General features: G+C 43.5%; 1 protein-coding gene across 1 annotated transcript in view; it reads left to right on the top strand.

Moving 5' to 3' along the window:
* Positions 1 to 14067, top strand: part of KIF26B (kinesin family member 26B) — a 276855-nt gene that overhangs the window by 247602 nt on the left and 15186 nt on the right. Inside the window, exons 11-12 of the mRNA XM_039698003.1 lie at positions 2485 to 2647; positions 3766 to 7189. Of these exons, the coding sequence (XP_039553937.1) occupies positions 2485 to 2647; positions 3766 to 7189 (3587 nt within the window). The remainder of the gene's footprint in view (positions 1 to 2484; positions 2648 to 3765; positions 7190 to 14067) is intronic.

Here is a 14067-nt window from a genome sequence, read left to right as displayed (position 1 = left end):
TAACTTTCTTCAAAATTTCCTGTGTCTTAGTTTAGATTGCAGAGCCAGAAAATCACAAACGTCTTGGTTCCTTCCTTTGCAGTGCAGAAGTGCAGACCTCTTTGTAAAACTTCTGCTTTCACAGGAAATTTTGCTTTTTCAGATAACAGATCACAAATGACCTAATGAAATAATTCATAGCCTTTCATTTTTTTCAGTCAGAAATACCATGCCAGCACTCAGAAGAAAAAGCATCTACTTTGTGTCTTACACTGACTGCCAAGCAGATTTCAGTGAGACTTCCACAATGTTTTATCAATATTTTAATTGAAAAGGATAGAGTGAGTTAAAAATTAGGCCATGCATTTTTGGTCTTACATTCTCTTCTATTTCCTTCCTTCCTTCCTTCCTTCCTTGAGAGTTATTGTGAGAGGTCAGTGAATCCTGAACAGCTGAACTTGTCTTATGACAATGTCTGGATTTGACACAAATCTTTGTTTAGTAACTTTCTCCCTCTTTATGTTATTTTTCAGTGTACAATGGTGATGTGAGGCTGGGTACAAGGTGAAGTTGAGAGTCAAGATGTAGCCTGTGCTGAATGAACAAACTCTGAAATTAGAAATCAGTGCTAGTTGGGCTTTTTACTACTAGGGTCATGCTTTAATCCTTAATAAATCTGCCCTTTAGCTCCCATCCATGTCAGAGGGTGAATTATAAATAGATATTTCTTCAGTATCGTTATTCTTCTTGCAAGTGGGTATTCCAGTACAAGACAGATGGCAGAGATTATTTTATATTCCTAATGCATGTATCTCTAGGAGAGCTGCGCCTCAGTGCTGATGCTGGCTGCATGGATTATGCATTCTCAGGAGACCAACATGTTTAGAGTGTATTCTTTTGCACTTTCCCCTGTCATCTCATGTTTTGCTATGATAAAAGCACTGGCAAATGAAAGGCTTGTTATTGGTTTCTGTGGAGATGTTAATAATTTCTGTGTTACACTGCATTGGAGTGGCAATAACTGATGTACAAAATTTGACATCTTAATAATTCTGTGTTGGAAAAGAGGGACACTAACCTGAGACACAGCAACCTATTAATTCTGGATCTGTGGATTCAAAGCAGCCTTAGGTCACAAGTGAAATGAGTGAGGCTGTCTCAGTATAGTCTTTATGGATGTTTGTTTGCTTCTCAAAGACACTAGATGTCTTCAATATGTCTGGAGCAGATGGAAGCAGAAATCCTGAAACAAAAAAAAAAGTTATTTTCAGTATTTCTAGTCGAGCTGAAACTGCAAGTACTAGAAACCTCAGGGGATGAGAACCCTGCAGAGATGTTGCATCAAAATATGCAGCCCAAATGTTGTTTATTCAATCAAAAAGAGATGTTCAAGAGTTTTGGTGTTTGCCCATCAGTCCCATCCAGCAGGCAAAGCTTCAGTTCCCAACAGCTGCAGCTTTACACAGAGTTCCTGTGAGCTGGAAACCTCAAGTGAGTGAACAAGGACACACATGCACCATAGGTCAATTACAGATATTTAACAGTAAGCTGAAAAATCTGATCCGTAGCCACTGATGGTATCACCATCATTACAAAAGTGAATGTGATAGATAAATATCAGGCTGTTGCTGTCTTTGTTTCCAGCTGTAATCATCATCCACAGCTTTAGCATAGGGGAGACACTCTTCAAGACAATGCCATTTTCCAAATAACCATCCAGCTGACTACACCATGGAGCTAAAGGTCTCTTTAAAAATTATACATTGTGCATTTCTGACTACAGGATTAGATGACCACCTCAAAAATATTATATATTCATCATTATTCTGTTAAAATTCATATTCTCAGTCCAGTCACAGACAGCCCCACAATAAGGCATCAGCGTTTCAAAAGCTGTCTGATGCTGAACAATAGAGTAAATGGCAAGAACAGAAAATTTGATTTCTGCCTCAGTGAAAGAAAAGATCTAATATGAAAGAACAATTGTGTGAAATTTGAAGGCTTGATTGGTTTGTATTTTACCAGCATCATCCAAAATTGACTTCGGTGACTTAACTGTTACTAATATTGAGTTAACCAATGCCCTATAAGGCAACAAAAAAATTGTGTTCTGCAATCTAATCCAGTACCCTCTTGTCCTCCAGAGCTGGGCCAGGGTTTGTCTGGGCACTGTGCACTTCAAAAGAGCAGCAGTCTGATGTTTGCTGCTGTGGCTCCTTAACAGTCTCCAGTGCTGGTCTGCATCTCTCTGTTGGCAATGGTAACAATGGAGAAGGACTGAGACCAAAAGGAGACAGAAAAAAGAAGTGGGAAAAGAAGTTTGAATTGTAGTCCAGGGTCTTTCAGCTTGCTCAGCTGCACAACATAGTGCAAACCTGAGGAAGGAAACTAATTAGGATTCCATTTAAAAGAGGAGAAAATATCTCACCAAGACCCAAGTTACATCATGATGGCCAAAGCGAAACCTTGCTGGCTAATGTAGCCTTAATTAATTTTATTTTGCAGAGACAGCAAGCTGACCATGTTGCTCCGAGAGTCCTTGGGGAATATGAACTGCCGCACCACGATGATAGCTCACATTTCAGCTGCTGCGGGGAACTATGCTGAGACGCTCTCCACCATCCAGATTGCCTCAAGGGTCCTCAGGATGAAGAAAAAGAAAACTAAGGTAAGATGATGTGTAACTCCCTTCTTATAGTGACGGAGGAAGGAGGAAGAAAGATCGTGAAGGATCCTTAACTGGGTAGAGCAGCATGTAACAAAATCAGTAATCAGTTCCAAAGTGTGTGGGTTGTACACACACAGTCCTAGGCAAGTGTCAGAGTGCAATATCAGAGGGGTAAATGCTTCAGCTTCAGAGACAGGAGTAAGTTCAGGCACATCTGTTGTAGCAGGTTTGTAAGCTGACCTTGTTTAATAATATAGCTGTCAGGGGGCATTTATTTTCCTTTATGCTCTTAGTGTTAATGAAATACTAGGGACTGAAACGATATAGAGTTAAAGAAAATTTGGATTAATTAAGAATTAGATTCTCTATGCTTCTCAGATAGAGGGGAAGCAAAATAAAGGCAGAACAATTATGTCCAAGGTCAGCATTGACCATCTTTTTATTCCTACTGCTTCTAAATATGTGTGATAGATTTTCCAAGTAGAGTGAAGATGGGCTATACCCATATTCATGTTAGAGAGTTCTGGTTGCTTCTATGCAACTTATAGTGTGAATTGGGCAGAATGAGTGAATTTTATGCATTTAATTTTAATTGGCAGACTGACAAAAGCTTTTTTTGGTCAATTGATTGAAGAGAGACAAATGAAGGGCTCAGTCCACACACCATCAGAGTGCTGTGTCTCCAGAGACCTCTGAGTGCACATTATACAATTCCACACACTGGTAGTATGGGGTCATATGTAATCAGTTTTCTTGTTCCTCTTCAAATACACAAATGTACACGCACGCACAAAATCAGCAAAGCCTTTGTCAAATACCTGATTTCTTTGGCCAGCTTCAATTAAGGGAAGTATCTTAATCCATATTTTTAGTACATTTTTTTGAAGTCTTATGATTTTGAGTGGGACTCAGAGCTGGGGCTTTGGGTTCTGCATTGAACATAGCTACGAGTTTGCTCCAGGGCTGTGGATAAGAAGCTTCAGAGCTTTATGCCTCAGTTTAGAGATCTTCCAGTTCATATGTGACCATGAACTTTGTGTATGTCATTTGTGCAAGGAGCAGCTTGCAATGCTGAAATGTCATAGACTCTCTCTCTCCCTCTTTCTCTCATGTTGCAGTACACATCAAGTTCTTCTGGAGGCGAGAGCTCCTGTGAGGAGGGCAGGATGCGGAGGCCAACCCAGCTGAGACCATTCCATTCTAGAAACACTGTGGACCCAGACTTCTCTATTTTACATTTATCAAGTGATCCTGATTATTCATCCAGCAGTGAGCAGTCATGTGACACGGTGATTTATGTTGGCCCCAATGGCACTGCCCTTTCTGACAAGGAACTGACAGATAACGAGGGTCCCCCTGACTTTGTTCCCATAGTTCCTGCTCTGCAAAAGACCAAAAATGAGGGCAGGTTGGAGGAAGTTAGTGAATCAGGGCCCAGCACATCTGAAAGAGACTGCCTGAAGTGCAACACCTTTGCAGAGCTCCAGGAGAGACTGGATTGCATAGATGGCAGTGAAGAGACTGACAAATTTCCCTTTGAAGAGATGCCTGCTCAATTTAGCTCAGACCAGATGTCTAAGTGTGCTGTCTCAAGCCAGCTGGCAGAGCTGAGCCACTTACCAGAGTCAGATAAGGAAGATACGATGCCAGAATGTCAGCATCCTGATAGAGAAGCCAAGGAAAATACAAATACAACACCCAGCAAAACTAGGAGAAATCACTCCCCAGTTCCTTCTGGAGCTCTTACCAATCTTTCAACTCCTTCTTCTCCCAGGAGTGTAACAGGCAGCTCTAGTAAAGAACTTAACTCTTGTCAGTTAGCACACAGCACCAGCTTGCAGAGCAGCAGAGAAGGGCTCAACACCTCTGGATTTGTGGAAGGCAAACCTCGGCCAATGGGTTCACCCCGGCTTGGCATTGCAAGCCTCTCAAAGACATCTGAGTATAAGCCACCAACTTCTCCTTCCCAGAGATGCAAGGTCTACACACAGAAAGGAGTCTTGCCCAGCTCCACACCCCCACCAGCTCCCCTGAGTAAGGATGCTGCCATGACATCTACTGAATCGTTATTACAGCCAGAAATCCGGACCCCGCCTGTAGGCATGAGCCCTCAGATTATGAAAAAGTCAGTGTCATCCAACAATGGGGATTTTGAAGAGACCGTTCTCAATGAAGATGAGCAGCAAAGCATTTCTCCAGAATCCAAGAAGGAGATTCTGAGCACAACCATGGTGACTGTGCAGCAGCCATTGGAGCTGAATGGAGAGGATGAGCTTGTGTTCACCCTTGTGGAAGAGCTGACCATTAGTGGTGTCCTTGACAATGGGCGCCCGACCAGTATCATCAGTTTTAACAGTGACTGCTCTGTGCAGGCTTTGGCCTCCGGCTCTAGGCCAGTCAGTATTATCAGCAGTATCTCTGAAGATCTTGAATGTTACTCCAGTGCAGCTCCTGTGTCTGAAGTCAGCATCACACAGTTTCTTCCTCTTCCAAAGCTGAGTCTGGATGACAAGCCCCAAGACGATGGCAGCAGGCGCTCATCCATCAGCTCGTGGCTGAGTGAAATGAGCACAGGGAGTGATGGTGAACAGTCGTGCCACAGCTTCATAGCCCAGGCGTGCTATGGGCATGGGGAAGCTATGGCAGAACCCCCTGTCTCCGAGTTTGCAAGCACCATACAAAGTGCCAGCATGATTTGTGTAAGTGACAAACAGAAGTCAGTGACTGACAACATGCTTATAATGTCGGAAATGGGGGAGGAAGCTTTTGGCAAAGTGCCACCCATCAAAGGCTGTAAAATATCAGCTGTAGGCAAAACTACTGTCACAATCAAAAACACAGCAAGTCTCAGCAGCTGTGATGGCTACATCCCAATGAAGACGAACATTACCGTGTATCCATGTATTGCTGTTAATTCCTTCAAAGCTCAAGACACTGATGATGCTGTACCTGCTGTAACTGCAGACCCAAAGGCTGTTCATCCCCATGATGGGAAAGAATCCACTGCTAAGAAGGTTATCAAATTTGAAGACCCTTGGTTGAAGAGAGAAGAAGATGTTAAAAAGGAGAGCTCTGGCAGCAGTGATGGGCCAAGGCCTGATACAGTTGTAGTTTCAGCCAAGCCTGAGAACAGCACAAAACAGTCCTCCACAGACAGGTTTAGCACCAGCAGTGGGGACACATCTATTTCCCCAGGATCTGACAGTCTAAAAAGGATTGTGGATGGCTGTGAGGTGGCAGCATCCAGCTCTGCAACCCAAAGCCCTGTTCATTCCAGTGATGGCTTGAAGAATTGTAGCCTCCCTCGAGGGCTCCCAAAGGCAAGTAAGGTGGAGGAATCTGACAGTCATCTCCATCCTACTTTTACTGACAGCAGTTCTCCTGCCATCCCCCAGTTTTCTAAGGCTAGTCTTGACAAGAAAATGGCCTCTCCCAAACACTGCATACTCACTCGTCCCAAAGGGACCCCTCCTCTACCACCTGTGAGAAAATCAAGCTTGGATCAGAAGAACAGAGCCAGCCCCCAGCACAGTGCAGCCAGCAGCACCACAAGCAGTCCTTCCAGCCAGCCTGTGTCCTTCCTGGCCAGCTTCCCCGAGGAGCAGAATGCCAAACTAAAAGGCCCTGGCATAGACAGCAGTGTCAACAACAGCAGCAGCAAGCTCTTCAGTGCCAAGCTGGAGCAGCTCGCCAGCAGGACCAACTCCCTAGGGAGGTCCACAGGAAGCCACTATGAGTGTTTGTCGCTGGAAAGAGCAGAAAGTCTGTCCTCTGTGAGCTCCAAAATGAGCCCTGGTAGAGACACCACCATGCCTAGGGCTGGAAGGAGCCTCAGCCGCAGTGCCATGTCATCACCCACCAACTCGGGCCTCTCCCAGTCGGCAGGTGCCTCCCCAAAAGCCAGCCAGTCAAAGATCTCTGCTGTCAGCAAGCTCCTGCTGGCAAGTCCCAAGGCCCGCAGCCTCTCTGCTTCTGCCACCAAAACGCTCAGTTTCTCCACCAAGTCTCTGCCCCAGTCTGTAGGGCAGAGCTCCAGTTTGCCCCCAAGTGGGAAGAACATGTCCTGGTCAATGCAGTCCCTCAGCAGAAGCCGGGGCTCCAGCCTTGCTTCCAAATTGCCCCTTCGGGCTGTCAATGGGCGGATTTCTGAGCTGCTCCAGGGGAGCACCAGTGCCAGAGGCGTACAGCTGCCGGGAAGCCTGGAGCCAGACGAGCGCGGGGGCCTTCCCGGAGACGAGAAGCCAGCTGTTCACATGCTGCCTTCACCTTACAGCAAGATCACCCCTCCTCGGAAACCTCACCGCTGCAGCAGCGGCCACGGGAGCGACAACAGCAGCGTCCTGAGCGGGGAGCTGCCCCCTGCCATGGGGAAAACAGCCCTCTTCTACCACAGTGGGGGCAGCAGTGGCTACGAGAGCATGATGAGGGACAGCGAGGCCACGGGGAGTGCCTCCTCAGCGCAGGACTCCATGAGTGAGAACAGCAGCTCTGCCAGTGGCAGGTGCCGGAGCCTCAAAACCCCAAAGAAACGATTAAATGCAGGTAAGCTTGTGGTGGTGGGAAAGAGAGACACAGACCAAAGCAGATTAGTACTCAGGGGTGGGCTGGCCCTAAGCGTGAGCTAGTTAAATACCAATTCCACCTCTTAGCTGAGAAGCAAGAGCATGGTATGTATCCTAGGCTCTGCCTTTTTTCATTTTGGAACATTCACTAACCCTGTGTGGTTGTCTTGCCTTTGCAGTGGAGTCTCCTCCTGACCTCTTTCACTTCGGTTTACTTCAGATAAACAAAAACTGCCTAGTGTTGCCAGGGACAGCCACATTCAAGTATTTATTTATACAAATATTCTTCTGATTTGATTCCAGAAAGGTGCCTTAATATGCATGTTTCACCAGCCCAAGACCAGAATCTTGCTGAATGGTTGTATCTTTTGTGAGCCTGCTTCTGTTCTTCTGTGCTCTGGATACCCAAAGGTGCAAGATGCCGTACATCTGAAACCACTGTTGAGTTCCTTCTCCCCACATAGAATATGGAACAAAAATGTGTCCATGCCCCTTGAAAGATATTATCCTGTACCTGGGACTCTTGCCTTTTGAGTTATGGCTCCTTTTCCCTGAAATGTATTGATCATAGATAATATTAAGGACTGCATATATATGAACTACTGCAATCTGAAACTTTTTTAGTGATCATGGAATGGATTGGGAAGACTTTGTCTTTGTTCAGACATAACCCCAGTAGCTTCACACTACATCAGGACTTTTAATTAGATAGCAAGAGCCTCCTGGGTCATATCAAGAGTCTGTGCAGTCTCTTTCCACTAGAGGAAGTTTCATAAAGTTGCAGAACAGGGATGGGGACCATTCATGCACTGGTCAGCTTACATTTTTCCTGGGTGCTGTTTTCCCAACCTGTAGTGCAAGTCCTGCCTAATCTACTTTTGAAAAAAACCAGGTTATCATTGGACCTGGTGGTACAGGTATGTGGAGTATCAGTAGCTACTTATTCTACAGTAGCTGTGTCTTTCCAAAATGTGTTTTTCTCTTAGCATTCCTAATTCACCAGCCATTCCACTTCCTGTGATACTCCGCTCTGGAATTCATTTCCACTGAACAGAGTAGTACATAACTCTCCCTTTCTTTATGCTCTTGACTGTGGTAGCAGAAAGAACATGTGCAGCACAGATGTGAATACAATAGATACTGCTATTAAAAGAACATCCATAAATGCAGAGCTGATTGTACCTGTTCCGAAGATGCATCTGAAAGTGATCATTCAACATAATGCAAGCCCAGACCAAATGACTGAATAGTATTTCTGAAGTTAACTTTGCATCCTCTGAGAAAATCTCTTTTCCTATCCCTTCAGTTAAATGGTACTAAATTGATTTTCCACTTTCTGAGGAGCTCTCAGAAAAACTCTAAAAACCCCTTTCAAATAAAATCTTTTTAATAATAACTTGCAAGGAAGCGAAGGATGATTTCTATCTTGTGGAAAAGGAACACAAAGCTGTCCACGAGATGGACATTTGAGGATGTAAACTGACAGCTTGATTGTGCCTGTGGAGAAGCTGCCCATCTAATACGGAAATTTTCTACAGGTCATTTAGATGGAAAAGTTTATCAATTCCTGTGAAAAAAACAGGCAGCTGTGCAGAGAGAGAACAGATTAGATACTAGCAAATGTCCCCCTTACTCCCCCAAGGTTGATATTTTACAAAAAAACTCTGAGAAAACTTCAGGCAGAGCCTCTGGATTCTTTAGACTCCAAAGTTCATCCCCAAACTGAATCCCTAGAGGACCAGTATTTGTAAACTCTGATGCTCACAAAACTGCTTGTTTCATTTCACTTCTCTCTGCTTTGATAGCACATTGGAGGCTGGACAAGGCTGGAAATATGAGTGACAAAATCATTGTCTTTGTGGTGTTCTAATTACAGACAAGCTTCATATGTGTGTGTTGTATTTTATACCAGGGTTGTATTTTGGCTGAAACTTTGGATTTTGATAACCCCTGTGCAGGACTAAGCATTGTGTCAATGGTCATGAAAAGGGAGTTGTGAAAGAGAGATCAGCTTGAGACTCAGGTTTAAGATTGTTGTTGTAGCAGTCTGGAGGACACACCAGGAAAGAAGAGGCCTTGAGCCTACCTGGTAGAACATTGACACTGGTTTGTCATACAGTGCAGGTATGCAAAATTATCAAATTATGGGGTAAGTATGAATCTTTCACTAGGAGGGAACATGAGGAGTTTGCTGCTTTTTTACTCCTGTGTAACATTTGACCTGTCTTTTTCCCCAAATACACCTTTTTTTGGCTGGCCAAGAAATTAATCTCTTTATTGTAATTGCTGGTGTAAGGTGGTTCATCTCTCCCTAGTCAGCAACATTACAATTATCTGTCTGATGCTGGACATGAATCTCTGGGGTGCAGGGTTTTCAGTGAAGGGCCTGTCTGTGTTCTCGGAAATTGCCTGCCCCAGTGGACTCAGCATAGCCTGGCACATTGACCTCCCTTAAAGTAATTTACAAAGCTTCTCTCTTAATGCAGCATGTCACCTGATGTGGAGAGATTCTTAGTGTATCATCTTTGGTACTTTACTTTTGAGAGTGATTCCCTATATCAGAAAGTAATTCCCATATTGTTTGGAATGACTTGTGTGTATAAGTGCAACCCGGGGTTTTATGGAAATAAAGAACTCAATCTTTACCACCATCCGTATTTCTAGCAGAAAACCACTGTCCAGAAATTAATCAGGCTTCACTTTCATATAACCCAGCTCCTGTTTGCGTTTTGTCTGGCAGCAGTGAAATCATAATTCTGTTTTGATGTGTTTGATAATAGTATAATTTTTCACATGTCAGCAGATTTATGGTGGCATAAAACTAGGATTATTACTTCAATGCAGGAGAGCATGAAGGAGGAGTTAAGGTATAGGGGAGAATAGAGCTGTTTGCAAATGTATTTTTATTGTATAATGAAAAAATGTGAAGTTTTGTAATCTTTCATCCTCTGTAGCATCTCCTTTCTTATAGTGTGAGTGTTATCTCTTAAGGAACACTTTTTAATGAAAAAGCTAGTACACAAAGGTTCTGAGATCTTAAAGACAGATATTATTTTAATACAAAGTGTCAAGAGCATTGGACCTTTCCTGATTTGCGGTCACAGATCCACTGTGCTGTAATGGATATGGCACTATAGATATGCTCATTTCAGGTCAGGCAACCTTGTCCACTTTATTTATGATTATTATTAACAGAAATGCTAGCTGTCAGACACGATCATCATGAATCAGCCCAAGGCCCCTGTAAAAGGAGCTATAAAGAGTCTTTAAGAGAATCACCAGAAGATCTCACAATTACTTTTGAAGTTCTGACACATTGGAGAGACATCATTTTTCCTTGAGATTAAGATCTTGTCTTTCAGTGCTCTTAAGTGCATTATTTGTATGTGTAGGTGCTTCTGCCCTGAATGTCATACATGAAGCATCAGACCTACTCTGACAGCTTTTGAAGGATAAAGCTAGTTTATATCCTTCATTGTTAGCCTTAGGTTAATTTTTGGGCTCTGTCTGGGTAACTGTACAGTTCACAGACAGTGCAGTACAAAATTGTGTATGTACAAAATTAGAAGAAAATAATAAAATAATTCCTTTTGCATTCTGGTACCTATTGAAAAATCATGTCTTTGCCTCATGAAGCACATAAGCCTTTCCCCTGAAGCTAACCTATGCATTTAGTAAATATTCCTACTTTTCTAGCATCTAACATAGGTACTGTAACATCTTGTCAGCATATATTGGTCCAAAGTGACTGTTTGTGGCAGAAACAAAGCTATTTAGCCCCAATCTACGGTTGTACGTTTCAAAGCTTTGTATAGCTTCTCTTTAATCCACACTGTGGTGTAAGTATTATTCCAGACCCCATTTTGCAGATGGACAAATGAAGGTAAAGAGTGTTACTGACTTGCTTAATGCCCTCAGCCAAGTGAGTCAGATGCTGTACTGAATTACAGGCACCCTCGACTCCTAATCTCAACCACAACTGACTTTGTTATACATCCTCCTCTGCCTTTGCTGAGCAATGGAATACAGAGTGCTATTTGTTATTTTCTTTTTGCGTCAGGCCCTTCTTCCCTCTTTGCCTTCAATCATCTGTACAACTATGTTGTACTTTGATTTCTTTGTTCACTCCATTAGCCCTTCCTTCCCTGTAAGAAACAATTGGCATCTCAGCCATATTTCTGTCTTTGGCTCCAGCTTCCTCTCTCTTGGGAAAGCAGTGCTCTCTGGAGCACACTGAAGTGTTAGGGCATAGTTTGTACAGTTACAAGTTGCAGCAGTTATTTATTATTTTTTAACTCCACAGAAATTCCAAGTGTGGTGGCCCAGTGCCACTCCATGGAAAGGCAGTGATAAGGGTGCCTTTATAGTACATACTCCTGTATGTGATCAGGGAGTGCATTCTGGTTGAACTTTAGTTTTACCAAAGCTGTATTTGTATCCCAGGGGTGCAACAGATATGAGAGGGAGGCAGGCAGGGCAGCAAATTAGGGCTTGCAAGATCTGTGTTGTATTCTCTGGTGTGCTGCTGGTTCGCTGTATCACCTTGGGCAACTCGTGTAATTTCTGTGTTCTCTTGTTACCAGCTCATAAAAGTAGATAATGCTGGTACAAAAAAAAAAGTAATAGCAATGTCCTTGGATCAAGCGTGTTAGCTACCTCCCTTTTGCTCTTCTGGTTTGATTTTTAACATCTTTTACTGAGTTTGGATGTATGTGGGCATTGCTTTAAAATAATTCTCAATGCAAAACATGACTGGATGATTTCGGAGATGGAGCCTTGGTGTTAACTCTGGGTCTCACCCACTGTGAGGTAATAGCAAAGGAAGAGTCCAGGCTCTAGTGAGGTTTATCCAGTAGAGCCAAGTCCTGTTTGCATTTTCATGTTACATGCATAAATGTGTTGTTTCCAGACTTTTCTGCCCTCTCTTACATATATTTACATGTTCCTGTCCCTTACAGTGTTTCAGTAGTCTCTGTAAGGAAATCTCCTTCCCTGGGAACAACCAAACAAGAGAGGTTCTGAGATCATTCATCATAAACAAAGCTTTTTATGGAGATTACACTGATCTTCCTGGAGTAGTTTTCTTTTCTGTTCCCTGTGAGATAGGGTTGGATACCTAAGAAAGTCCCCATCCCATGTAACACTGAGTTAGACCTACAGGCTTCAGCCTGTCAATTCTGCAGCCCTCTGTTGAAACAGGACAGACTTCTGCTAAGGAGTGTATCCCTTTGATTCCTCTAGTTATGAGACTTTTTGGAGCCGAGTATGAGCTTGGAGCTTTGCTGGTGCTGGGGCTTCTGCCAGCAGGGTGAAACAGTGAGGGCAGTGACCTGTGGCCCAAGCAGGGCTGGGGCAGCAGCAGGTGAGCAGCAGCCATTGGGCGCTGGTGGGGACCCCGCACTCTGCCCACAGCTGGTGTGCACAGGCCCTCTCCTGGGACTGGGGCATGAGAAAAAGGTGTGAGACAGAAGGAGGCAGCTCAAAGACGTCAGACTTTGGGCATAAAGTCCTTCCCAGTAAAGTACTTCCCAGCTGGGTCAGTCAGGGCCACTGGTACTTAACATTTTCCTGTGTTAAGCATCAGTGAACATCAGAAAATAAAACCCTAAGATATTATTGAAAGTCAGGCCAAGTAGAAACAAGACTGGGGGAAAATTAAGGTTTCCAAAGGTTGAATCCCTGAAGTTTAAAGCTATGCCCTGAGTTGGAGCTGCATATCTCAGAATCTGGAGAACCCTGCTTTTGTCAGTCCAGGATAGGATTTGGATGTGTGAATGTGTGTGTGTGTTCGTGCACGTGTATTTCATCTTCTTTGCATGGGGAACTATCTGACTACAGATAATTAAAGATTCCTGCTGTAGCACTTAATGACATTCGTAGTAAAGTTTCATAATTTCTTGTAGCTCTTTCTTGGTATTAACTTTCAACACCAAGGAAGAGCAAATTGGTACATGGTTTTAAACACTTTAATAAAAAGACAGACTGTTAAGGCATTACTAATTATCTACAATTGGCCTCCTTTTTCCTCATGGAGGCGTGCTCTGGGTTTCACTGATGGGATGGTTTTAAAGATGGAAATTCAGAGGTTCCTGAAAAACCCTGAAAACTCTATATTTACTCTCTGGAAGCACTTCGCTCCTTCTATGAAACCAGCAGAAAAAGCCAGAGGCCGAATCTACAGACTGTAAATTATGAAAGTCTGTCTCCAACCAATATTGCAAAGCATCACATTTTGAAATATGGCCAAAATTATAATGACGAAACAAAACACCAACAAAGAGTCTGAGCTTTTCTTTTTGAATCCAAGTGAAAAGGAATTTGGTTCGTGTTTAGACTGCCTAAGGCACAGTGTGGGGAGCTGAGAATTGCCCTTTGTATCAGAAAGCTGTAGGGCACCTCTAGCATTTCTACTTTAACTTGCTTACAAGTGATGGTAGCTAATTGATATCCTGTACTATGCTTTTACCATGACAAAGGATGTTTAGAATGATATGAGTAAATGCTGTTTGCATGCAGGTGGCCACTTCATGCATGTGACTTGCTGACTGGACAGCCCTGGGGCGGCTAGAGGGAGGGGAAGTGCAGGCTTCAGCTCCAATTTTTTTTTTGTTCATTAAAACAACAGCATTGATTTTCCCAGGTCAAAGCCAGGCCATTTCATGCAGCAAATCTGTGTTGAAAGGGATCAGAGTAATCATTTTTTACACGCTTGACTACTGCATGCCAGCACTGAGCTTTCAGCCACATGAACATAGGAATGATTTAATAGAGGAAGTGGCAGCAGGCTATTGTGCACGGTGAAGGCTCCATGTAACATGCATGACTGAGTCGCACACCATTAGGCTGGGTGTAAATAAA

This window comes from Passer montanus, unplaced genomic scaffold (assembly GCF_014805655.1).
Source record: "Passer montanus isolate IOZ18808 unplaced genomic scaffold, ASM1480565v1 scaffold12, whole genome shotgun sequence".
Classification (NCBI taxonomy): Eukaryota; Metazoa; Chordata; class Aves; order Passeriformes; family Passeridae; genus Passer; species Passer montanus.
Note: the sequence above shows the minus strand (reverse complement) of the source record. Positions and strands in the feature narration are given on the sequence as shown.